At 40.5% G+C, this 12,299-nt stretch overlaps 1 protein-coding gene across 2 annotated transcripts in view; it reads left to right on the forward strand.

The window, feature by feature from the left end:
* ANKRD28 (ankyrin repeat domain 28) overlaps nt 1-12,299 on the forward strand; it is a 229,152-nt gene that overhangs the window by 148,101 nt on the left and 68,752 nt on the right. For both annotated transcript variants that reach the window (XM_075315308.1, XM_075315309.1), the window contains exon 5: nt 3,803-4,003. In XM_075315308.1, coding sequence (XP_075171423.1) covers nt 3,803-4,003 — 201 coding nt within the window. The remainder of the gene's footprint in view (nt 1-3,802; nt 4,004-12,299) is intronic.

Genomic DNA, 12,299 nt, shown 5'->3' on the forward strand with positions numbered 1-12,299 from the left:
ATCCGGGTCAAACTTGGCTTCACATTAAGAATCTCGGGCTTAATACCAGCTGGTAAAGCAAAGCTGGTATTAACCCCTTATTACCCAGCGTGCCACCTGGCACCATGTCCACTGGAAGAGTTGGATACAGCGCCAAAAGATGGCGCTTCTATGAAAGCACCATTTTCTGGGGCAGCTGCGGACTGCAATACACAGCGGGTGGGCAAGAAAGCTTGGGCCACTCAGCGTTGCGGTTTCCAGTCCCCAGCTGTCTGGTTGTACCTGGCTGGACACAAAAATTGGGCTAAGCCCATGGAATTTTTTTTTTAATTTTTTGGCAAAAAAACTCAAGAAAAAAGGGCTTAACTGGATTTTTCATTGCCAGTGAAGGTAACACCAAGCAGGAGGGGTTAGCAGCCAGTAGCTGTTTAAGTTACCCTAGCAATAGAAAATACAGCGAGAGCCTAAGCATTTTTTTTTACTCCTAACCCTTTTGGGTTATGTGTTTGTTTTTTTGTGTTTTTTTTTTAATGAATTAAAAAAAAAATCGACATGGGCTTCGCCATATTTTTGTATGCCAGGCAGGTACGGGTGGCCTCCAAACCCCAGCTGCCTATTTGTACCCAGCTGGGAACCAAAAATATAGGGAAGCCCTTTTTTTTAATTATTTCATGAATTTCATAAAATAATTTAAAAAAAAAAACAGACATGGGCTTCGCCCAATTTATGTGTCCAGCCAGGTACAACTAGGCAGCTGGGGACTGGAATCCACAGTACAGGGTGGCCCAAGCTTTCTGGGCCCCCCCACTGTGAATTGCAGTCCGCAGCTGCCCCAGAAAATGGCGCATTCATAGGAAGCGCCATCTTCTGGTGCTGTATCCAACTCTTCCAGCGGCCCTGGTATCGGGTGGCTCACTGGGTAATAATGGGGTTAGGGCCAGCTTTGTATTATCAGCTGGCCCTAAGCCTGAAATTCATGGTGTCACGCCAATATTAGACATAGCCACCATGAATTTCTAGTAAAGATAAAAAAAACACAACACAGAGAAAATTTTTTTTTTATTAGAAATAAAACACAACACAATTGTGACTCCATCTTTATTGAACTAAAGAACCCCCTTCCGCTGTAGTCCTGGGTCGAGGGTCCCTTGATGTCCAATCCGAATCCAATATCATCTGATTGAAAGGCAAACTGATCAGATGATGACACATCATCTGATCGGTTTGCCTTCTGATCAGATGATATTGGATTCAGGTCTTTCGACCTGACACAGGTTCAAGGACCTGAAACAGATTACACATCAGCTGATTGTCTAAAAGTCCCATGGGCTCCAGGACCCGCTGGTAAGCAGCTGATGCTATCACCTGATAGCATCATCCGATCGTTTACGTCCAGGGAAGATCAGCTGATTCATCATCTGCTTGTTAAAAAGCTGGCAAGCTGTTCACCGCTGGACGTAAACAATCAGCTGCTTACCGGGAGGTCCTGGAGCCCATCGGACGTGACCCAGGAGACTGCAGAGAGGTGAGTAAGGTGAAGAGTTCATGCCAGCAGCGGATCTCCTACATGAACTGTATTCAACTTGTGACATCCCCGGACCTCCCTGTAGAGTGGTGTCGGTAAAACACTGCAAGAATACTGAATGTCTGGTGCAAGGCACAAGGTGAACACAGTTCATGCAGGAGGATCACCGGGGTTTTTCGGGGTTCACCTTGACGTCAGCGGGGGTTGCCTGCATTTATGTGGCATAGGCTGTGCACCAGGCATTCAGTATTCTTGCGGTGTTTTACCGCGACATCTCTTTGCAGGGAAGTCCGGGGATGTCAGGAGGTGAATACAATTCATGCTGGAGAATTACCGGGTGCTTTCCTGGAGATCCCCCGCTGGGATTAACTATTCACCTTGTGACGTCAGCGGGGGTCCCTGCATTGTTTAATGCCACTGTCCCTGCAGAGAAGTTCGGGATGTCACAATGTGAATACAATTCATGCAGGGGGATTACCGAGCAATGCCGCCCACATTCTTGGAGATCCCCGCTGGGATGAACTCTTTACATTGTGACATCAGCGGCGGTCCATGCATTGTTTACCGCGACACCTCACTGTATAAGTTCGGGGATGTCACAAGGTGAATACAATTCATACAGGGGGATTACTGTGGGATTTCCTGGAGATCCCCCGCTGTGATGAACTCTTTACCTTGTGACGTCAGCGGGGGTCCCTGCAGAGGTGTCGGGCTAAACAATGGGAGATAAGATAACAGCTGCCGACGCTGGCTATGTGGCTTTCTTCTATGAAGGAATCTACATAGCCATAGCTTTCTTTTCTCCCTAAAAACGCCCAAACGCATAAAATATAAAGCAACGTGGGCATTACACATGCGTTTATTCTTGCTTTTTTCCCTGACTCCATTGAAGTCAATTGGGGAAAAAAGCAGGAAAAAACGCTAAAACAATTGACATGTTGCTTCTTTTTTCAGCAAGAAAAAAAGCAACTGAAAAAGAAGCAACGTGGGCACAGCAAGTCCTGATTCTCATAGACTTTGCTGGGATGCTTTTTCCTTGCTTTTATTGATTAAAAAAAGCAATGAAAAACGCTAGAAAAAACGCTGTAAAAACGCCCTGTGGGCACAAGGCCTAAGACTGACCAGGGGCAATCCACCCCTATTTATTGGAAGAGGGGATTTGCAGTACTTGGCTGCAGTCACTTTACAGCTGACTGTGCTGGGCATTTCTTCTCTGCAACAGCGGATCAGCCGGGTGCCTGGTGTTTGATACCAATCTGCTATTAATGCCATTCTAAGGTTAGGTGCAGATGACCATATTTTGTCTCTTGGATTAATTAAACTGATTACCCTGATCAGGTGCGATCCACTCCTATTCATTCCAAAAAAGGTAGATGTGCAGTGCTTGGCGGTAGCTTTTTACAGCTGAAAGTGCTGAGTAGATCCACTGTATGACAGCTGATCGGCGGGGGTATTGGGTGTGTATACCACTCTGGAATTGGTGACCTATCCTAAGGGGTACTTTGCACGTTGCGAAATCGCTACTGCAATATCGTCAGGGTCAAATCGAAAGTGACGTCGCTGTGACGCCGCACGACCCCCCCACCCCCTTAGGAAGGAGGCGGGTCGCCAGCCAGAGCGACGCCGCAGGGCAGGTAAGTGCATGTGAAGCTGCCATAGCGATAATGTTCGCTACAGCAGCTATCACAAGATATCGCATGTGCGATGGGGGCGGGTACTATCGCGCATGGCATCGCTAGCATCGGCTAGCGATGTCGCAGCGTGCAAAGAACCCCTAAGGCTGTGTGCAGAGGATGGTTTTTTTAACCGGTGGCCAAGTACTACTCATCCACCTTTTATTGGAATGAATTGCTCTCCCACTGAAATATTAGTAACCTGCTTTAAGGCTAGCCCATCAATATAAAGTACTGGACAACTTTATAGAGGACCTGTCAGGAGGTGAAAAGGGGCCAGTTTTTGCTCTTATTTTATTCCCGCTGCTCCCGAGTATTATTATTTTTTCTTATTTAGTACTAATTCTTATGATCCTCCCCAGGCAGCGTTGCACACAGGTGATCATGCAGAGCAACTTTAAGATGCTCCCACAGAGAATCTGAGCCACGCCTCCTTGGCTAAGATGAGAATTAGCATTGATCTGGGGCCTTTGTTCTTTACTAGTTCTTCATCCCTGCTAGTCAGTAACTTGTTTGGAATTGACTTTTTTTTTTTTTTATAGTTCTGAATGCTTTTTTTTTAATTTTAATCTTCATCATCTAGCATGGTCATAATCTCATCCGATATTTTTTTTGTTGCCCCCAGGATGCAGTTAAGGTGCTGTTAAAACATTCAGCGGATGTCAACGCTCGGGACAAGAATTGGCAGACCCCTCTACACATAGCTGCAGCAAACAAAGCCGTGTCCTGTGCGGAAGCGCTGGTGCCTCTCCTCAGCAATGTTAATGTATCGGACCGGGCAGGAAGAACCGCATTACACCATGCAGCCTTCAGCGGGCACGTGGAGGTACGGGACAGAAGCCCATGCCGTTTGCCTTCTGCATGTGTGACCTTGTTTGCTGTGTTCGGTGGTAATGCTTTAGCTGTAATACTTGGGCTTTGAGCAATTATTTTGTCAGGCTGCTGTGAGGCTGCTACCTCTACGCGGCAGTCATATTCAGGCACAGCAATGTTCTTTAGAGACATCTGCTGTCCAATTTTAGAAGCACGGCTTGAGTGTGCTCCGTCTATTCAGCTCACCCCGCCTCGTCACCTAGGTTTGCTATAAGTGGCAAGTTCCCCGTGGCACTGAATTGCATTCCAGAATCCTGCCTTTGTGCCGTCTTTCTAAGGTCTTCATCCTGCCCTGTGTGCGGCTCTAATGATATTTTAAGCCTATATTTCCTATGAATTCATTAAAGTAACTCGCATTGAGACTTGCTTTTAATTTATCATCGCTGCTTGCATTTCTAAACTTTCTATGCGCTCATGCATATATTATTCAGATGCGTTTGTCTTTTCAGTATGACTTCTGCTCTACAAAAAGGCTTTTATTTTTGTTGCTTACTGTGCTCTGACCGGCTGGGAGACAACACTCTCCATATACATTGTTGGCACATATAGACCGCATAAACAGAAATTTCATGCTAGGTTCCAAAAAAATGTGCCTGAGCACTAATAGGCAAATACTTGCAACCTACCGGACTTTTTTCTTCCCTGTGCCTTTCTTCGCTGGCACAGAGCAGTCACACGCCGCTCCTGCTGCAATTCAGTTGTTGACATCACATCAAGAGAGCGGCGGCTTCTCATCAGCTCTGCTCCGTAAGGGTACTTTCACACTTGCGTTGTTTTGGCAGCCGTCGCAATCCGTTAACGGATGTGCACTGTTTCCCATTGACTTGTATTGATAACTCATTGCGACGGATGGCCTTGCGTTGTATCCGCTGGCCGACGCTGCGTTGCATCTGGCGGAAAGAATGCAGCATCTAGCGTTTTTCTGCGCTACCCAGAGCGTCAAAAAAACGCAATTTGCTGGATTCCGTCGTTGTCCGTCATTTTTATAATGGAAGCCTATGGTGGCGGAATCCGTCAGTCCGTCATTTGACACGGATCAGTCTTTACACAACTGCGCATGCTCAGTTGAGTACATTTCTGAAACAAAAGCTACAGCAGATTCCGTTGTTTTGCAGCATCAGTCGCATCCGTTGTGCCACTATCTGCAACGCATCCATTACATCCGTCACACAATGCATGCGACGGAAGCCGCACAACGCAAGTGTGAAACTAGCCTAAATGAGACTGGTCTGACATCAAGCTGATTGACAACCGACTCCCCCAGTTAGGCAGCATGGTGCCAGCTGTCAATCAGCGTAACGTCGGCTGTCCTGCCCCATCTACAGAGCAGAACGGAAAAACTGCTGCTGCTCTGTTGACGAAGCAGCTATGACTGCTCTTTGCCGCCGAACAACAGCGCAGGGCACAACAGGCAGATAGGTAGCAACTACCTTCCTTTAAGTGCTTGGGCACTTTTTTATTTTATTTATTTATTTTTTAAGTACCTAATATACCGTTTAAGCCACCGTGTGTCCACAATTTATCAGGGGGTTTTCTAAATGGACCTGTGAAGATTTGATCTGCTGGAAAGAAAAGAGGGTATATACAATCATGGCTAAAAGTGTTCGCACCCTTCACATTGTTCCAGGAAATGAAGTATTTCTCCCAGAGAATTATTGCAATTCAACGTTTTGTTATATGCATATTTAATTCCTTTGTATGTATTGGAGCAACACAGAAAAAAAGGCAAAATGGAGATAATTTCACACAAAACCCCCAAAATTGGGCAGACAAAATTGTTGGCACTTTTCCAAAATTGTGAGTAAACCACTTTGTTTCAAGCATGTGATGCTCATTCAAATTCACCTGTGGTAAGTAACAGGTCTGGGCAATATAAAAATCACACCTCAAAACATAAAAAGGGGAGAAGTTGACTCAATCTTTGAATTGCGTGTCTGTGTGTGCTACACTATGCATGGAGAACAGAAGGAGAGAACTGTCTGAGGACTTGAGAATCAAAATTGTTGAAAAATATCAACAGTCTCAAGGTTACAAGTCTATTTCCAGTGATCTTGTTGTTTCTTTGTCCACGATGCACTATATAATCAAGAAGTTTACAAACCATGGTATTGTAGCTAATCTCCCTGTACGTGGACGGCAGAGAAAAATTGATGAAAGGTTACAATGTAGGATAGTCCTGATGGTGGATAAGCAGCCCCAATCAAGTTCCAAAGAAATTAATGCTATCCTGTAGGCTCAGAGAACATCAGTGTTAGCACAAACTATCGATATTTGAATGAAATGAAACACTATGGCAGGAGACCCAGGAGGACCACTGCTGACACTGAGACACAAAAAAGCTAGACTGCAGTCAAAATGTGAGTAAGCAAAAATCCATCTGGAAATGAGTTTTGTGGACGGATGAGATCAATATAGAGCTTTTTGGTAAAGCACATCATTCTACTGTTTACCAAAAACGGAATGAGGCCTACAAAAAAAAGAACAAAGTACCTACAGTCACATATGGTGGCAGCTCAAAGGTCGTTTGGGGCTGTTTTGCCTCCTCTGGCACTGGGTGCCTTGACTGTGTGCAAAGCATCATGAAATCTGAAGATCACCAAAGGATTCTGGGGCACAATGTAGTGCCCAGTGTCAGAAAGCTGGGTTGTGTCCTAGATCGTGGATAGAGTTGAGCGAGTACCAAACTATTCGTACTCTGTATACTCTGTGCTCTATAAATAAATAATAATAATAATGAGTACTGTCTAATACTCGCGTATTCATTCCGAATAACGTGTGCAATGTAAGTCAATGGGAAGAAAGTCACAACGTGTAACGAGTAACCCGACTGTCGTACTATTTGTGCAAGTAGCAAATAGTGCGGAATTCGGATTACTCCTTACATTACTTATGAGTATTCCCCATTGACTTGCATTGCACACGCTATTTTGAACAAATATGCGAGTATAGCACCGTATTCGTTATGAATATAGTGAGTACAAATTGTTAGGTACTTGCTCAACTCTAGTCGTGGGTCTTCCAGCAGAACGATGACCCCAAATCTAGAAATAAAGGAGTGAAGGAGCAGCATGTTAACACTGACGCGTTTCTGGCGCACAAAAAGTCCTTCATCAAGGGCGTTTTTATGTGCTCCAGAAACACGTCCGGTGTTAACATGCTGCAGTTTTTGTGTTTTTAAAATGCTTTGAATAAAGATGTTTTTGATTTTACTCCTTGGTCCTTGTAAGATGCCGTTCCTTCACTCCTTTATTTCTACCTTTCTGGTCGACTCCTTACCAGAGGATCTGGCACCCATGTGATGGACTGAAACTGCTACATACAGCGTGGTGAGCTTCACCTTTTTTCTTTTGGTTTACCCCAAGAAGCCCCCAGAAATGGATGGAAACTAAGTGCTGGAGAGTCCTGAAGTGGCAGCAATGAGCCTGATATAAATCCCATTGATCACCTGGGGAGAGATCTTAAAATTGCTTCTGGGAGAAGGCTCCTTCAGATATAAGAGACCTGGAGGAGATTGTAATAGAAGAGTGGCCCAAAATTTGAGTTGACAGGTGGAAGAAGCTTGTGGATGGTTATAGAAAGCGATTGATTGCAGTCATTTATGCAAAAGGGTGTGCAACTAAATATGAAGTTGAGGGTGAGGGTGCCAACAGTTTTGTCTGCTTATTTTTTAAATTTTTCTGTGAATTTATGTCCAATTTGCGGGTTTGGTTTGGGTTTCTTCTTTTTTTTTTTTTATTATTATTTCAATACACACAAAGGAAATTAAACTTTTGTATAACGTGTAATTGCAATAATTTTCTGGGAGAAATACTTAATTTTCAGGTACTATATCAAGGATGAAAACACTTTCAACCATGACTGTTTTAAAATAATTAAAATTATACTTGATAAAAGGTCTAATAGTTATTAAAGGGGTTGTCAACTGCTTGTACAATAGGTTTTTAAATATTGTATTTCTCGGTGTAAATGAAAAATAACAGATTCTTACCTAATGCACTAGAGAAATTTCAGCAATGTCAGCACAGTGTCTCCCAGGGCTTGACATTGGGAAACCCTTGAGCCTTGGGAGTCCCAGTGTTAACATTGCTAAAACAGGGAGGTGAGTATGTTATTTTTACTTTACACTGGCTGAATATATATATATATATATATATATATATATATATATATATATATATATATATATATATATATAATATCTATCTATCTATCTATCTATCTATCGATCGATCTATCTATCGATCTATCTATCTATCTATCTATCTATCTATCTATCTATCTATCGATCTATCTATCTATCGATCTATCGATCTATCGATCTATCTATCTATCTATCTATCTATCTATCTATCTATCTATCTATCGATCTATCGATCTATCGATCTATCGATCTATCGATCTATCGATCGATCTATCTATCTATCTATCTATCTATCTATCTATCTATCTATCTATCTATCTATCTATCTATCGATCTATCTATCGATCTATCGATCTATCTATCTATCTATCTATCGATCTATCTATCTATCTATCTATCGATCTATCTATCTATCTATCTATCTATCTATCTATCTATCTATCTATCTATCTATCTATCTATCTATCGATCTATCGATCTATCGATCTATCGATCTATCGATCTATCTATCTATCTATCTATCGATCTATCGATCTATCTATCTATCGATCTATCTATCTATCTATCTATCTATCTATCTATCTATCTATCTATCTATCTATCTATCTATCTATCTATCTATCTATCTATCGATCTATCGATCTATCGATCTATCGATCTATCGATCTATCTATCGATCTATCGATCTATCTATCTATCTATCTATCTATCTATCTATCTATCTATCGATCTATCTATCTATCTATCTATCTATCTATCTATCTATCTATCTATCTATCTATCTATCTATCTATCTATCGATCTATCGATCTATCGATCTATCGATCTATCTATCTATCTATCTATCTATCTATCGATCTATCGATCTATCGATCTATCGATCTATCGATCTATCGATCTATCGATCTATCGATCTATCGATCTATCGATCTATCGATCTATCGATCTATCGATCTATCGATCTATCGATCTATCGATCTATCGATCTATCGATCTATCGATCTATCGATCTATCGATCTATCGATCTATCGATCTATCGATCTATCGATCTATCGATCTATCGATCTATCGATCTATCGATCTATCGATCTATCGATCTATCGATCTATCGATCTATCGATCTATCGATCTATCGATCTATCGATCTATCGATCTATCGATCTATCGATCTATCGATCTATCGATCTATCGATCTATCGATCTATCGATCTATCGATCTATCGATCTATCGATCTATCGATCTATCGATCTATCGATCTATCGATCTATCGATCTATCGATCTATCGATCTATCGATCTATCGATCTATCGATCTATCGATCTATCGATCTATCGATCTATCGATCTATCGATCTATCGATCTATCGATCTATCGATCTATCGATCTATCGATCTATCGATCTATCGATCTATCGATCTATCGATCTATCGATCTATCGATCTATCGATCTATCGATCTATCGATCTATCGATCGATCGATCGATCGATCGATCGATCGATCGATCGATCGATCGATCGATCGATCGATAGATCGATAGATCGATAGATCGATAGATCGATAGATCGATAGATCGATAGATCGATAGATCGATAGATCGATAGATCGATAGATAGATAGATAGATAGATAGATCGATAGATAGATAGATAGATAGATAGATAGATAGATAGATAGATAGATCGATAGATCGATAGATCGATAGATCGATAGATCGATAGATCGATAGATCGATAGATCGATAGATAGATAGATAGATAGATAGATCGATAGATCGATAGATCGATAGATAGAACGATAGATCGATAGATAGATAGATAGATAGATCGATAGATCGATAGATCGATAGATCGATAGATCGATAGATCGATAGATCGATAGATCGATAGATCGATAGATCGATAGATAGATAGATAGATAGATAGATCGATAGATCGATAGATCGATAGATAGAACGATAGATCGATAGATAGATAGATCGATAGATCGATAGATCGATAGATCGATAGATCGATAGATCGATAGATCGATAGATCGATAGATCGATAGATCGATAGATAGATAGATAGATAGATAGATAGATAGATAGATAGATAGATCGATAGATCGATAGATAGATAGATAGATAGATCGATAGATCGATAGATAGAACGATAGATCGATAGATCGATAGATCGATAGATCGATAGATCGATAGATCGATAGATCGATAGATCGATAGATAGATAGATAGATAGATCGATAGATAGATAGATCGATAGATAGATAGATCGATAGATCGATAGATCGATAGATCGATAGATCGATAGATCGATAGATCGATAGATCGATAGATAGATAGATAGATAGATAGATAGATCGATAGATAGATAGATCGATAGATCGATAGATCGATAGATCGATAGATCGATAGATCGATAGATCGATAGATAGATAGATAGATAGATAGATAGATAGATAGATAGATAGATAGATCGATAGATCGATAGATCGATAGATCGATAGATCGATAGATCGATAGATCGATAGATCGATAGATCGATAGATAGATAGATAGATAGATCGATAGATCGATAGATCGATAGATCGATAGATCGATAGATCGATAGATCGATAGATCGATAGATCGATAGATCGATAGATCGATAGATCGATAGATAGATAGATCGATAGATAGATAGATAGATAGATAGATAGATAGATAGATAGATAGATAGATAGATCGATAGATAGAACGATAGATCGATAGATCGATAGATCGATAGATCGATAGATCGATAGATCGATAGATCGATAGATCGATAGATCGATAGATCGATAGATCGATAGATAGATAGATAGATCGATAGATCGATAGATAGAACGATAGATCGATAGATCGATAGATCGATAGATCGATAGATCGATAGATCGATAGATCGATAGATCGATAGATCGATAGATCGATAGATCGATCGATAGATAGATAGATCGATAGATCGATAGATCGATAGATCGATAGATCGATAGATAGATAGATAGATAGATAGATAGATAGATCGATAGATCGATAGATCGATAGATAGATAGATAGATAGATAGATAGATAGATAGATAGATAGATAGATAGATAGATAGATCGATAGATCGATAGATCGATAGATCGATAGATCGATAGATAGATAGATAGATCGATAGATCGATAGATCGATAGATCGATAGATAGATAGATAGATAGATAGATAGATAGATAGATAGATAGATCGATAGATAGATCGATAGATCGATAGATCGATAGATCGATAGATCGATAGATCGATAGATCGATAGATAGATAGATAGAACGATAGATCGATAGATCGATAGATCGATAGATAGATAGATAGATAGATAGATAGATAGATAGATAGATAGATCGATAGATCGATAGATCGATAGATCGATAGATCGATAGATCGATAGATCGATAGATCGATAGATCGATAGATCGATAGATCGATAGATAGATCGATAGATCGATAGATCGATAGATCGATAGATCGATAGATCGATAGATCGATAGATCGATAGATAGATAGATAGATAGATAGATCGATAGATCGATAGATCGATAGATCGATAGATCGATAGATAGATAGATAGATAGATCGATAGATCGATAGATCGATAGATAGATAGATAGATAGATAGATCGATAGATCGATAGATCGATAGATCGATAGATCGATAGATAGATAGATAGATAGATAGATAGATAGATAGATAGATAGATAGATCGATAGATCGATAGATCGATAGATCGATAGATCGATAGATCGATAGATAGATAGATAGATAGATAGATAGATCGATAGATAGATAGATCGATAGATAGATAGATCGATAGATCGATAGATCGATAGATCGATAGATCGATAGATCGATAGATCGATAGATCGATAGATAGATAGATAGATAGATAGATAGATAGATCGATAGATCGATAGATCGATAGATCGATAGATCGATAGATAGATAGATAGATAGATAGATAGATAGATCGATAGATCGATAGATAGATAGATAGATCGATAGATCGATAGATCGATAGATCGATAGATCGATAGATAGATAGATAGATCGATAGATCG

Source organism: Anomaloglossus baeobatrachus, chromosome 6 (genome assembly GCF_048569485.1).
Source record: "Anomaloglossus baeobatrachus isolate aAnoBae1 chromosome 6, aAnoBae1.hap1, whole genome shotgun sequence".
Lineage (NCBI taxonomy): Eukaryota > Metazoa > Chordata > Amphibia > Anura > Aromobatidae > Anomaloglossus > Anomaloglossus baeobatrachus.